Genomic DNA, 15,566 nt, shown 5'->3' with positions numbered 1-15,566 from the left:
AGGGTTTGAGGGGAAGTAATACATCCCATGTTTCTAATCTGTTTCTATTCTTTTCTTTTCAATTCTGTTATCTAATTTTCTATTCTATTCAATTCTTCTGTTCAATGCTGTCAGCAAAATAAAATAGGAATTACTTTGGAATTCTACCAAGATGCAGATACGATCCCCAAATTTGAAGCTAAGCCGATGCATTCCATTACATTTCTATTCTTTTTTCCACTCTTCTATTCGGTAATTGATTTTCAAGTTCTGCTTCATTGTTCACATAATTTCTATTCGTTTAGGTATTGTTTTTTGATTGGTTGGTAAATCAATATAAAAAAATCGATACAAATAAGCATAATAAATGAGCAGATACAAGTATTTAGAAACTTTCTATTTAAGAGCTTTTAAACCCTTTACAATAAAACTGGCTATTGCCACTATCTAGAAAACGTCAATTTAAGGATCCTCAGTAGCTCCCCATCCCCCAGATATCCATCACTTCCAAGGGTCCTTATATCCCCATCATTTCCAGCATTAAAAAAGTCTCCCCATCCATCCCTCAGAATACTGTATCGTGATCAAATACCAGTCTGTTTGGATATTTAGTCTGTAAAAATGAACCGTTATTAAAGATTGCTTATCCAGTGGATCTGACAATTTATATATTTTTCTTATGGCAGAAATATAATGACAATATGACATGTAATGAAAGTTATGTTAATATGACACTAATGATAGCTGACAACATAATGATATTAGCTATTTAATTCTAGGCCAATTCATGACACTGGAAATTTCACAATAAAAAAATATTAAATACCCTTTCCAGTTTCAGCATTATTGGCAATAGGAACTCTTTAGATTTTTTTTTTTTTGTAAACAAATTCTAGTTGTTTACCTTTGAGAGAAATAAACATCGCAACCGCGTGTCATTTTATTTTAGATTTTTAGTGTTGTCCTGTTTTATTAAATCGGGCAGGTAGGAAAATTGATTTAATAATTTAGTTTGAGATCTTGCCACCGTACCGTATATATTTTATAGGTTCTATAGTTTAAACAAATTTTATCAATGAGCATCAGCTATTAAGAGGGAGTTACCTTTTTTATTGGGGGGGGGGAGAGAGTTGCACATCATTATCATTGTAATAAAAAGTGAACGTAACTGAAAAGAACAGTGTTGGATAGGGTCAAATCTACCGTTAAATACAGGAAAATTCTGTTTAATTTATTAGTAAATACATCGAATGTATCCATCATCTTAAAGTATTGTTATAACTATTTTAAAGTTCTTTGTATGTAGTGGGAGATGGAAAGATATTGGGAGTTGTCTAAAACAAGTAAAAGAGATAAAATAATTAAATCAAGAACATGCTTATTCGAATGAATAATGACAAGCCTCCTCACCCCATCAATCTTCCCTCAATGAATTCCATAACACAAGAGCAATATTACTTTTGAGTCGTCCTAGCCGAGTGTTTGACAGGACTTGAAATCCTTTGTCTTTGAAGACTCTAATGAATGTGAAGAAGAGATTCTAATTTTGGTGTTTTTCGTTATTTGGTTTCGAACGGGGATCAGTGGCATGACTGTAAGCTCAACCAGTGTTGACCCAGCTTTAACACTGATTATGCTGCTGACTGCAAAATTATATTGTTGCTCAAGGAAGAAATACTGAAGAATCCAACAAGTTTTCTCCCTCACTTCTTATTATCACTAACGAAATTGCTCAACCGAGGATCTGTCCAGTCGTTAGCCTTTGGTAATTTTTCTTTAAATACAAATGTAGATCCAATCTTTTGAAACCTAATTCAATTCAATACCGATATTAGTATAATATTGATGTTGAAAAATATATCGATAAAACCTTATAAACATGTAGATCGATTGAAACACTTGGCCTTCTTTGATTAACACTTAATAATGCAAACGAGGCCATTTTCTTTTTTCTTACCTTGAAAGTCTAATATGCAGCATTTACAGAAATTTTCTTTTATTTTTTTTTTCCATTTTTCAGTCCAATGGTACGATGATTGTAGTAGTCCTTTGAGTGAGGGAGGAAATCTGGTTTTGAATCTTTTACATTTTGTTTTTTATATCTTAATTCGTAAACGGGATTTTTCAAAATGAATAAAATAGCTTCTTTTTTTAATACATCTATTTAGGCTAATGTAAGCAATGAGGACAATTGACCTAATTTATGAGATTAGTTAAAAAATATGTAAAATTATAAATTTCTTATTTAGTGCCTAATTGCGCAATTTTTTTTCCGATCGGAGAGAAAATGACAAACTAAAAATAAAGTAATTTTTGCGCTTTCCTAAAAGGGTTACTTAAGCTTTCCTAATAGGGGTTTTTAGGCTTTCCAAATTGGGGTTATTAGGATTGTTTAGGCTTTCCCAATAGGGGTCACTAGGCCTCCCTAGTAGAGAAAGCCTAATTGGCCTCTCGTAAATGGTTCTAAGGTGTTACTGACTGTAAAGCGTTAACAAGGAGAAATATTAAAAGAAAAAAAATTGATTTTAATTTTTAATTCAATTACTTTTGAGTTTCTACGAATCTAATCTGTAAGTTTCAGTATTTTGTTTATAAGCTCTTTCCTGGGTAACAAAACAGTTAAGACTGGATGAAGTTGTAGAATTTAGGATAGTTTAAAAAGAGGTCCTTACAATTGTACCAATTTTGCCATTTGAAAGAACTAGTTTTGTTTGCTAAATATAAATCAATTATAAAGAATAAAACAAGAGTAAAGATTAAAATAAATGTCAGGTAAAGTAATAAATACCAAGAGTAAAGAATAAAATGAATATTAAGTAGAGTAAATAACAATAAATATAAAGACTAAGAGTAAAATGAATACAGAGTAAAGTAAATACCAATAAATACCAAGAGTATAGAATAAAATAAATACCGAGTGCAGTAAACGCCAATAGTAAAGAATAAAATAGGATTAAAGGATAAATAAAGATTGAGTAAAGGAAATTCAAATAAATGCCCATAGTAAAGAAGAAAATAAAAATAGATTTCTAAAGTTTAGGCTTTTATACTTGGCTTGATGCTGGGTTTCTGTTTTCTCTCAAAATAGCATTTTCAAACTTTTGGCAAAAATAGCATTTGTTCTTTTTCATTGTTGGAACGGAAGAAACTGATGAAAATGCCGAAATTGTTGAAATGAGTTTTTTTTAGTCCTTTTCCCGTCTTTTAAGCTTTATAATCCTTTCTCTGTTAGGAAAAGAGATCAGACACTTATTACTACACTAATTTTACCAATTAAACAAATTAAGTAAAGTATTCTCATTGTTGTAGTAAAAAAATGGCATTGAAAGTCTTGTTGACATTAGCGTCAGTTTCGACTCTTGTCAGTTACCAACAGTTTTTGATCAAGTTTTGTGTTGGTGCTATGATTTGGAAGAGGATTGGTTGAGATGAGGCTGGTTGTTCCTTTTCTCGAAAAGGAGCTTGATTTTCTTTTCCTATATGTTATCTATTCTCTTTTCTAAGAAGAACATTGGAAAAAGAAATATATAAAAACCAAAAGCCACAATTTCTGAACATCACTTTTGCCTCGAGGACAAAACCAATTATGATCGACTGATTAAATGTGCAGCTGAAAAAAAGTTCAGTCCTTATATATATTTTTACTACTGTTATAGATGGCAAGGGTTTCCACCAGTTCAAGAAAAATAAATACATGGCAGGTGTAAGAAAAAAAACTATTGCTTGTCCATGGCAAGCGTATTTTCAAAGGGAAACCAAATATGCCCCTCGCGACGTTTTGCATCGCTTGTGATGCCACCTTTCAGCAAATATATCCTCGTTATGGAAAACACTCATATAATCGAAACGCTTATTTTTTTTTTCTCTTTAATGATTCAAGATCCTGTGTCCTCTGAGTTGCCAGATATGTGGAATTTCTCAACACGTCTGGCGTCGCCGTCGTCGTGAACTGAGATTCGACCAGGAAACTTCTTTTTGAAAAGAGAAACGCATTTATTATTTCGGCACCGCATCTCTGTGGACTAAGAGTAACCACTGGTCCATTAAAACGGTTCTACCCTTCCTTTTCACTGCTGATTGACTATGGCATATCGCACTGCCAAAGGCGTTTTTTTTTTTTTTTTTTACTTTTAGGTGCTGAAGGAAGTATATCTCCAAGTTTCCTTATAAGCCATTCGTTCCTTTTTTTTTGTTAATCTCCCGATTTTGTTAAGTGATTAACTGAGTTTCCGAGCTCATTTTAACTTCGTCCTTTGTCGTTTAGTTTTTTCTCATTAGATAAACATAGGAAAATCGTTCGGTATTCTTCAAAGTACAATAAACTATTTTTACAATAGGTTTAGCATAGGGATTTTGAGCTAAGCTACAGAAAAAAAAAGAATTAAGCCGTGATAGATTATGTTGACGACTTCAAATACATCCTAAATTTTGACAGATCTATGAAGCACTTGGGTAAATGTGTACTGAAAGCTTTTTCTTAATCTCTTAAGATATCTTCCATTTTCTCAGTGTCTCTTCTGTAGAGAACCCAGAGGACGATATTGAACCAGTATGGTTCTCCTATTCGGATGATTTCCGATTTTACTTATCAGGGGCAATAGTAGGGACACATTTTTTGTTATTGTTTTTAGGCATAGTTGAAAAAAATTGCATGCTGATATTGAAACCTTTAAGTTTCGAACTTTCCACTTTCCTTCACTGCACTGGCGAAGGCATCTGTGATTCTATGTGAACCCATTTTGGCCCATAGAAGAATATTTTTTGCTATTTCAAAATGAAAGCCATTTTATCTTGTAGGAAATAAGTTGGAAAAATCTATTACTTCACGTAAAATCTATGTTTCTTAAAGTAAATCCATGGCACTTCCAATATTCATAATAGAGGTCGAAAAATCCATGTAAGCATGGATAAACCCACGGTGTTGGTAACCAAGTAGATGGCGCTGGTCACATATTCCTAAAATAATTTTAATAATTAATCTTTTTCTGGTTCATTGGTGCTCCATAATTTCTGTTAGTCCCAGTTTCGGTTTTCATAATCTTTGGTTGAATAACTTTTATCATTGCTTTGTCTAAAAAACTTTTTGTTTAAAATCGGGGAAGCCAAAATTGGATAGTTCCCCCCCCTCCAAAAAAGACCCTACTTTTACCAAACCTTTCTTTTTCTGAAAAGTGGGTATTTTAAAAATTCCTGAACTGAATCATGCAAGTATTATTAATAATTTTTATTAGTATTACAAATTATTTTTTAGCATTTAAAGAGTATTTCAAAGTGTTTCATAATTTGCATTTCTAATAGAATTATTTTTAATTTATGGTGACTAGATCACCAAAGAAGACCCATATAAGTGTTGGTTCTTGCTTAAATCAAAATCATGCAAGGATTTTCAATCGGTAGTATGGGAAAACTGAAGGTGGCTAGAGACTCCTCCAAAGCCCCATGTGCCTTTTAGCACTTGGTTGCCTTGGGGAAATCACTTGGGGATATACAAGAATTAAAATATATCGAAAACAAATGATTTGTGTTATGATTTAAAGCAAATTAAAGTAGCATTAGTGTGTACGCGTGGAGTTTTAAAGTAATAATATTGACTAGGTGTATGAAAGTAGAGAGTAAATATAATTTTGATTAAAAACACATTTTGAGACCATTTTGGTCTCAAAAAGATCATTTTGGGATATGCTATTTCAAATTTCTGACTTTTGATTTTGTTTAACCGGTGGTAAAAGAGCAAAACCTAGTTGTTCTTCACGTTAATCAAAGAACCGCAGCACGTTAATCAGAACCGCAACACTTCACGTTAATCAAGCAGTGTTAATCTGATTTTAATATATCTTTTAGATTGTGGGAATAGCGTCAGAATTCGTGAAGGTTTTGCTAAAATATGTTTCGAAACACTTCTTCAACTTTCCCTCAGTGGTTTGGCCGACTTTAATTTCTCAAATGGTGACAGCGAGAGTCAACAAAACCATCCCAACGGCGAAGCTATCAACGGTGAAGATGAAACAGCAGCTAATCGACTTGCAGTAACAGCACTTTTACACCGATTCCAGGACGTGCTTAAACGTTATGTGCATGATGTTAGGCTGGGTGGAACGTGCCCACTGCCAACACACAGGGTTGTTGAAGCTACTTTTGTGTTGCAAGCTGTTTCTACGCTTGGACGATCCTTACAGGATGCAGAGCTTGACAAAGGTGCCAACTCTTATCTAAAATACAATTGAAGAGGTTTCTGAATAGCATTTCATCTTGTTTCTAAGACTTAATTCTTTTCAATGATGACGCTGATTAGAAAATCATATAAAATCTACCATCTAACCTTTTGGGCTCGGAGTTTATTTTATATTACTAGAAAATAATATAAAATCTACCATTTAACCTATTGGACTCTGAGGTTATTTTATATAAATATAAAATAATATAAAATCTACCATTTAACCTTTTGGGCTCGGAGTTTATATTATATTACTAGAAAATAATATAAAATCTACCATTTAACCTATTAGACTCGGAGGTTATTTTATATAAATATAAAATAATATAAAATCTACCTTTTAACCTTTTGGGCTCGGAGTTTATTTTATATTACTAGAAAATAATACAAAATCTACCATTTAACCTATTGGACTCGGAGGTTATTTTATATGAATATAAAATAATATAAAATCTACGATTTAACCTTTTGGGTTTGGAGGTTATTTTATATTATTATAAAATAATATAAAATCTACCATTTAACTTTTTGGGCTCGGAGATTATTTTATATTATTATAAAATAATATAAAACCTACCATTTAATCTTTTGAGCTCGAAGATTAGGAGCTTAACTGTCATTTTGTAAATAAATTGTATCGCTTCTGTGTCATACTTGATTGTTTGCAAGAAAATATAGACTATTAGGCTTGAAATAGGAAGCTTTGCTTTTTTAATAAAACCAAATCACTATAATAATCAAGATATAATGGAAAACTAATGAAAATAAACTGAACTTTCAGTAGATAATTATTCAATAGATGGATAATAATTATATAGATAGATAAGAAATTATTTCAATAGATAGATAATTAAATAGATAATTGTAAATCCCAGCCACTGGAGATTTTATTTCTCAATTCTTTTTTTTATGATTAACAAAAAAAATTATTAAAATGTATTTGGTTGTCATTAAAGAGCAGATGGAACAATAACCTTTTGAAGATTTACGAATGAGTGAGGGGAGTAGCCAAACTTCTGTTTGTTCTAATTCCTTTTCGTTTTAAGTTTGACTTTAGTATTCTTTTTAATTTATACTCATTTTAGGATTTATATCTATATCAGTTTTTGTTATCTTTATGTCGGAAGTTATTTCTATTTCGAGTTATATATTTTAATTTTGTGCGTTTTGGGTTTCATTTATTCTTGGAGTAGCTTAGCCGTCGCCTGTTTCTGCGATTTCAAAAGAAAGCTAATTCAAAAAAATTTCTCCCTTGTAAAATTCACCCCTTGCACCCGAAAAAATTCTCCTAGACGGAAACGCTAAAGAAAAATCCCCTCAGTTCAGCATTTCCCTTCATTGGAGAATCGAGTCCATAAATCTAAATACAAGATATTGCTTAATCACATATTGCCAATATTGCTAAATAAAAGATATTGCTTATACTTAATCGGTAAACACAAGTATTTTTTTTTTATACGCCATGCTCTCCACATCACGGACTAAATAAAGTTGTCCTCTACCCTAAATTTAAATGGATTATTTATTTTCGTTATATATTTTGATTATAAGTTTCACGTGGGTTATATAATTATTTTGGTTTATTTTGGTTATATATTTAATTTGGTTACACATACAGAGTCGGAAAAACATGTGCAAAAAAATTAGTTTTAATACTAAAATCCCCATTGTGAATTAACCCCCACCCAGAATACAATAAATTCCATACATATTCAGTTAGTTGATTATCACTGGCTCAAATTCCAAAAGGATCTGGAGCCTATTTAATATACATGGCTGTTCCTCAGGAATCAGTGTATTATTTTCTTGATTAAAAATATTGGGTGGATGGAAAAGAAATTTAGAAAGAAAGAATGCCCAAGAAGTTTATTCCTTTGTTGTTGTTTTCAAAAAATTTAGAAATAAAAGTCTTGATTAAGATTTGGAATTTGAAAAGTTGAAGAGTTGCGTCGGCTGAACTTTCAAAAAGACTTAAGTGGGATATGTAGATTGTTACATGTAAAATAATACCTTGAATGCGAAAACAAGTTGTCTTTGGTAATATGTGCAATTTCGCAAAACGTGGTTTTCTTCCTCCGTCACTGAAAATACACCTGTGTTCAGTGGTGAAATGGTCCCAGGATCTCGCAGAATGTGTCATGTGTTATCCTTGGCCGCTTACATGGCTGCCCGAGTAAAGGCAACCTATTGAAGGGTGAACCACTGCTCATGGTAGCCAAATATTTAAAAATGCTTTTTGAAATAAAAAAAATGTCAAGTGCGAAAAAAATGCCATTTGAAGCTTGTTCTATGGTGTCAAATATCTTAATGGCAAAGTTTGTTGGGAAAATATACGTGATTTTTTTAAGACAGCCTAAAAATCATAGGAAATGTCTTCAGGTTTAAATGAAAACTGCACAATTTGAATTTTGAAAAAAAAAATAAATACAATTTGAAAAAAAATGCACAATTTCGAAAATCCTATAAAATCCAGGAAAGTTACAGCCCTTCACCCTAAGAAAAGAGGAAAATCACTTTTTGCATGGTTAGCACTGATGTGTCTTGTTTTTTTTTGTGGCTGGAGTGGGGGGGGGTCCTAGCCGTCACCGATGGAGGAGTGCTACTAGATTTTGTCCTCCGCTTGATTATACAACAGTGTGAAAGGCAAGAGGGGGAAGGGGGTCCATTCTCCCCCCCAGAGATTTGGGACTACAAAGTAATTATAAGGAAACCATAAGAAAAAGAGCTGAATAGGGAAAAACCATAGAAAATGTATACTGCCCCATTGTTGGCTACCTGACAATAGGTTTTTACCCTTAATAAGGAAGATATAAGCTTTAGTTTGTGACTGAGTGACCCTTTTCCAGGTTTCCACAAAAAATTCTATATAATTTGAGTGGAGTAAAAAAAAAAACACCTAATTTTTCATAGTAATGAATGGTTGTTAAATAATGATCCTTTTCAATAACGAAAGTATAAAAGCCTAAGTATTAATAAAATTCAATCAAAGAATCAGCTTTTTATGGTGATCCTAAATATGTACTTGTTTATTAGTAATTTGTGCAGTTATTAGTACACAAGGAAGTTCGTATAATTATAGAAAACACAAGGAAAACAACTTAATAAGGGGGTAATTTCGGTAAAAATGTGCCATCAATTTTTGTCCTCATTGCAAGAGTACCCATAAGCTGATATATGAAGCCACTATAATCATAAATGTTTCTCCTGAAGGGAATTCTGGGAATTATTGTATTTTCCCTCTGAACGGATACGTTTTTTTTCGTTTTTTTTATTATCTTTTTTTTTCCAGTAGTGATTGTATTGATCAAGTTGTAACTTTGAAAAATATTTAATTGTTACAGTTATCAAGTACAAACGCGTCGAATACATTGGTTTTAGTATTCAAAATTACATTAAAAATATTGAATTAAAAAAATAACTGATTTTCTTAATTTTAGTTTCAATGTAATTTGAAATTTACTTACATTATTAAATTTACTTAATTTTACTTACAAAAACTAAGATATTAACTCCCCCTATTCAGTTCTGTTGAGCCATGCCGAAGCGTTGGACGGATAGTTTTTACAATATCAACAGTTTTGAACTTGGTTATCAAACATCAAAATATTTAATGCCTTTTTTGAACTTGGTTATCAAACATCAAAATATTTAATGCCTTTAGGCTCAAATGTTTATAAAAAGTAACCCATTATCAAAGTAGTTTGTTAAATGTACAGGAACAGCCAGTGATATTATACCTCGTCCATCTTGGATCGAACATTATTCAAAAATATTTTCGAAAGTTAATTATGCAGTGCATAAGCGTTTCTCACGTTTGCTCGAAAAAAATTTGCCGTCACGTTCATGTCAGAGACATGTGATTCCAGTTGAAAAGTGGGCTATTGTTAAAGGTATTAAGGGTTTAAAATCAAAATCTTGGATATTGATGGGATTAGTGTTTTGAATCTTGTTCCGAATTCTTTTGAACTGGTATCTCATCTCCAACTGTTTTTCAAATGTGTTTTAGTAGTTCTTGTGTGCCCGACTCGTTCTTATGCGGTGGCGTTACGTCACTTCTAAAAAAAGGAAAAGATCCGGTTTCTTGTAGTTCTTATAGGCCAATAACGGTAGCTTGTACTCTTAGCAAGCTTTTTGAACACCTCCTACTACCTTATATCACTAAGCTTGCTCTAAATGATGATAATCAATTTGGTTTTAGATCGGGGCTAGGCTGTCAGAATGCTCACCGTGCTTTGACTTCTTTATTAAAAGATGCCCATCGCACTCGTCGTGTACTTCATTTCGCAACCCTAGACTTGTCTAAAGCATTTGACAGTGTTTGTCATACTCAAGCATGGACAGCATTATGCCAGAGAGGAGTAAATCTGTCGCTAATTCACGTGCTTTGTTTTTGGTACTCCCATTCTTACCTTCGCCTTAAGTCATTAGATAATTCTTATTTTGGTCATATCCCTGTTCGTTGCGGTGTAAGACAAGGGGGAGTTCTTGCGCCGTATATTTTTAATGCTTGTATTGAAAATGTACTATCAAAAATATCGACTACGTGCCTACTAGGACCATCTGATATCTCATATCTGGCTTATGCGGATGACCTTCTTCTGATTAGTCAAACTGAGTCTGGTCTTGCCTGTTCAGTGAATTCAGTTACTTCTGCTTTCCGCGATATCGGCCTGTACCTAAATATTGACAAGTGCGAGTCTTGTTTTCAACGGTAATAATTGTTCAGATTCACTACACTGCGGTGGTTTTAGTATTCCTCGTGTTAAATCGTTTCGTTGGCTTGGTATAACAGTTTGCGATTCTATGAATGCTCTCCGGTCTCGTGCTGTCAAAGATATTAGTGATAAGCTGAGGCTCGGTTAAGATTGTAGCAAATCGTGGACACTATAGGAGAAGAGCGCTAACTCGGCTTTACTCAAGTTTTTGCGATCATTCTGTACTCTTCTGTTCTGGTATTAGGCCACTTCTGTTGACTGGTGATCTAAAACATATTCTTATAAATTATTACCGGTACTGCAAATTTCTTTTATATCTACCTCGTTCTTACCGGAATACAAAACTGGTTAAAAAGTATTGTGCGACAGATATTACTGGTGCTTTCGAAAAATTATCTGCCAATCTAGCTATTGAAGAGATTTATAGGCTAGGATGTTTTCATCGCCTTATCCGTCTTTTTTCTGTATGTGATTAAATTTGTTTCTTTTATTACTTTTGCTGTTTTTCTTTTGTATTTTACTCCACTTAACCTCTGTTTTTGTAAAGTGGGTGATAAATAAATTATTATTATTATTAATATCTGCAGCGACGGGTTTTCTTTTCGATTGTTGTGCATGGAGGCGAAGCCGAAGATCGGCGCACACAAGCCTATGGTCTGTGTCTCCAAGCTCTGCTGATCTGTAAGTTCTGCAATTATTCACCAATGATTTCCAGCGTTTGGAAATAATGACGTAGTCAATCATCTTCTTTGTACGACCGTCATTACTATACCACGTGTACTGATGAATAGTTTTGCGTTGGAAATAGGTGTTTACAATGTAAAGGTCGTGAGATCGGCACAGTTCAAGTAAGCGCAGCCCATTGTCGTTAAGTGGGTCGGGGGATACAGGACCAACTGTGCCACGCCATAAACCCATATCATCGTGCATTGTCGCATTGAAGTCGCCAAGGAGAACAGTTATATCATGGGGGGGGGTACTGTTGCAAGGCATCTGGACAAAGCAGAGTAGAAATCCTCCTTAGTTGCATCATCAGAATGGTTGGTCGTGGCACAGCATACGATGACAGTCATCTTGCCATGCTTGTGTCAAAAGCGGGCCTTCATTCATCTGTCCGATACAGCTTCGTGTAAAAGTAGGGCCTTTCTTGCAAGGCTATTTAGTGCAAGGCCAACACATTTCCTTCTCGAGCTTCCTCCAGACCAGAGCAATGAGTCACTGTTACCTATTCGCTCTTCTCCGCTTCCGGTAAGACATGTTTCTGTAAGACCTGCAATTGACACTTTATTCTTGCGAAGTTCTTCAGAAAGTAGGTTCTTTGACGCAGGTGCATTCAAAGTCAGACATTCCGGTCCATAAGGTTTAGTCTGTCAGTCTTTCTGACGTCGTCAGTATGTCCATTGTTGCGCGATGGTCGAGATCTTAAAAGGGTATCCGTGTCCGAGGCTATATTGTCACTTTTCGTAGCACTTAACTTTCGGGTGGAGGGTCGATAGCCCAACCGACCCTAGGCCTGGAATCTGATTAGAGCTAGGTTGAACCTAGGTACTGAGATTTCCAGGGTGGGCTCCACCCGCCACATGAGGTTGCGGCCGTCCTGATCGGATTGTTTAGTTAGGGGAGAAACCCCATATCCAGAGGCACTTGGTCAGCAGACAGAGTCTGCCTCATTCATGACGAACTCCATTCACCTCCAAAAAATTTTGTACGTGGCTTTTGAATTGATAAGAACTCTTTTTTTATAAATCAGACAGAGACTTTGTCGAGAAGTCTTCACCTTATGAAAACAAATTTTTACGAACCAGCAGGGACCTCAGCAGACGACAGTTCCTTGATGGGGTAGAAAAACGCCGATCTCGAACACGAACTTTCGTCAACGGAAAATTGTTGGTGTACTTTCATTTTTATTTTAGTTGAAGCTAAAAAGCATTCGAATCTGATAAAATTGCCAGTTATGATCAAAGTTAATTTCAGTAGAAACCTTATCTACTCCAAATTGCTTGAAAGTAAAAACTGTTAATAAACCAATAAAATGTAGAATCGTATTGCGGCTCCTTCTCCGCGCACAAATCAAATTAGATTTGTTTCTAGTAGGTTTTTTTTTTTTTATTTCAAACTAGGTCATTTTTCAATATGATAAAAAACTTTCAACTTCTCTTATTTCAGTACACCTTCAGACTTGGCATCAACTTATAGCTTTATATCCATTCCTTGTGGAATTAACTGAGTTTTCTTCAGGTTCCGTTGGGAAATCTATGTATATATATATATATATATATATATATATATATATATATATATATATATATATATATATATATATATATATATATATATATATATATATATATCTAAATGAATTAGATATCTAATGAAAATCTAAATGAATTACATGAGTAAATTAATGAATTATCTGTAAATAAAGACGCTTCATTTGACCATCAAGCAGTAAGAATGTAATTAGGAAATCCGATATTTATAGGCAAATCACGCTGGAATAGAGGTGGTGAGAGAAAAGTAAAAAGAAGAGGCGGGGGGTGAGAGATTTGGTGGCACTCGCCAGGCTTGCCCCCTAATTTACGGGGACAAGGTAGTCAGCCTTCAACGCTTGCCTCACTTCTCTCGTAAGGAAGCCCCAGAAAAATGGTGGTTCTATACATGTGTTTCCAGTTTTAAATTTTCTGGAGCGGAACATTACAAAAGGAAAAGATACAGTTATCAAGATTGCATCAAATAATTTCGCAAAAGGTGCGATAAAGCAGGCACAGGAAGCGTGCAAAAGTGCCTTGAAATTTGATATTCTTGAAAGGCACAGGGCTTCGCATCCAAGCGTAACATTTTTGGCAGATTTCCATGATCTGTTGAGTGGTTTTTAGCACGCAAGGAGGATCCATCCTCTTTGTTATAGTTGATCCTTATGATGTACCATCTATCCCTAATGAACCAAGCACTATTGTAGCAGCTTGCTTAAACGAGTGCGTGTGGATGCTAAATTTTCTCGTTGAAAAACAGGAAACCTTGATACAGCCCTCAGGTCCTGTAGTCTGACCCCCAGTGCAAGCTAAAGTGCAACCTTCTGTTCCTGTTGTGTTGATCAATGTTCTGAGCAGCTTGAGTATTCGAAACCTAGTTAATACACGTAATTTTGAGGAAAACTTGGTTGTGCTGACTAGGTCCAGCATATTGTGGCTAAAATAAACAAGATAGTAATACATCTGTTTGACGAACAATCAGCGGTTGCTGCTGTTTCCACAATACCGAACATGCTAAATATTCGAACGAAAGTAGTGAGGCACGAGTATGCCGGCATTATCAGGATGGACCAAGACAATGACCTTTCACAAATACCTATTCTTGTCAACAGTGTGAATAGCACAACTAGATTCGGTAATACGTCCGTTGTCAATTTAGAATTTATATCAAAAGATAAATTACATCGTGGTATTAGGCACCGAATCAATATTGAATATTGTTTGTTATAAGTCACTTTGCCGATCGAGAAGGCTTTGGTCGTTTTGCTAAAGATTGTTCTAATCCAACTAAATGCAGCAAATGTGCCAGTAATTATAGTAACTGTAATAAGAGCTGTTCGGCGCAGTCCTTTATCTGTGGCAGCTGGGGTGGAAGTCATCGGAGCAACAGCCTGTCGTGTTCAGAGGTTAAGAAACACCTACCTGCTCGAGAGCCCGACGTTAGAAATGAAACTATAAGCCGTGTGTCTTAATATGGGCTCTAGTCCTAGTGATATAGTTTCTGTATTTGTTCAAAAAATTAATAGCGCCCGAGAAATATTAGAACCTCTTATTTAAGTATGATATGGTCTGTTTATAGCCAAACACTAACTCAATGTGGATAATTGTCCTATGCTAGAAGTTTTGTCTGACCATTTTTTCTTTTTAGACGTATTGAAACTACTACTGGCCGTCCATATGATGGCTTATTAGTTGCTGTAAATAAGAAGTTTAGACGCAGTTGTTATGAGCCTAGAGATCTAGCCATTCTGTTCAACTTAATCGAAAACCTAATAGCTATGTCTTTGGGGACGATATAATCCCCTACATTCCTCGGGGAAGGGGCTGCAAGTTACAAACTTTAACCATTGTTTACATATGGTTATTATGGAGTGTACAGACGTTTTCAGAGGGACTTTTTCGTGTTGAGGTGGTAGTGGGCTGGAGAGGGGAAGGGGGAGGGGTTATGTGGGGGATCTTTCCATGGAGGTATTTATCATGTGGGAAGAGAACTTCCATGAAGGGGGTGCATGATTTTTGTTCAATATTAAAAGCATTAAAACTTAAAACAAATATGAAATCTTACGTATATATGGGGGTTCGTCCCCTCCAAAATACCTTGCTCTTCGCACTAAAGTATTTTTAGTAATTTCAACTATTTACTCTACGGCCTTTGCGATTTAGGGTTCATTCTTAAAGATTTGGAGTAAAATTCAAGCTTTAGTGTAAAGAGCGAGGTATTTACGAGGGGGAAAACCCCCTCATATACGTAATAAAAAATACACAAATATAAAAGTTCGCTATCTAAATTAATCCGTAAGGTACGTATGGTTATTACTAACAGAAGGTTCGTACAAAAAAAAAAAAAAATGTTGCGTTTTTAAGTAGCCAAAAATTGGAGAGCAACTAGGCCTCCTCCTTCATTTT

The 15,566-nt window shown here is 34.5% G+C and overlaps 2 protein-coding genes across 4 annotated transcripts in view; one reads left to right on the top strand and one right to left on the bottom strand.

The window, feature by feature from the left end:
• Window positions 1–13,163, top strand: part of LOC136026472 (calcium-dependent secretion activator-like) — a 122,519-nt gene extending 109,356 nt beyond the window's left edge. Inside the window, exons 10-11 of one of the 2 annotated variants that reach the window (XR_010617294.1) lie at window positions 5,821–6,174; window positions 13,075–13,163. Coding sequence is in view for 1 of the 2 variants with exons in the window: in XM_065703082.1 (XP_065559154.1) it covers window positions 5,821–6,009 (189 nt within the window). In the remaining variant the exon portion in view is untranslated. Of the gene's footprint in view, window positions 1–5,820; window positions 9,151–13,074 lie in introns of those variants that run through there. The other variant, XM_065703082.1, reaches the window with a different exon arrangement.
• LOC136026470 (protein MON2 homolog) overlaps window positions 1–15,566 on the bottom strand; it is a 483,967-nt gene that overhangs the window by 353,345 nt on the left and 115,056 nt on the right. The gene's annotated exons all lie outside the window — the stretch shown is intronic.

Source organism: Artemia franciscana, chromosome 4, assembly GCF_032884065.1.
Source record: "Artemia franciscana chromosome 4, ASM3288406v1, whole genome shotgun sequence".
Lineage (NCBI taxonomy): Eukaryota > Metazoa > Arthropoda > Branchiopoda > Anostraca > Artemiidae > Artemia > Artemia franciscana.
Note: the sequence above shows the minus strand (reverse complement) of the source record. Positions and strands in the feature narration are given on the sequence as shown.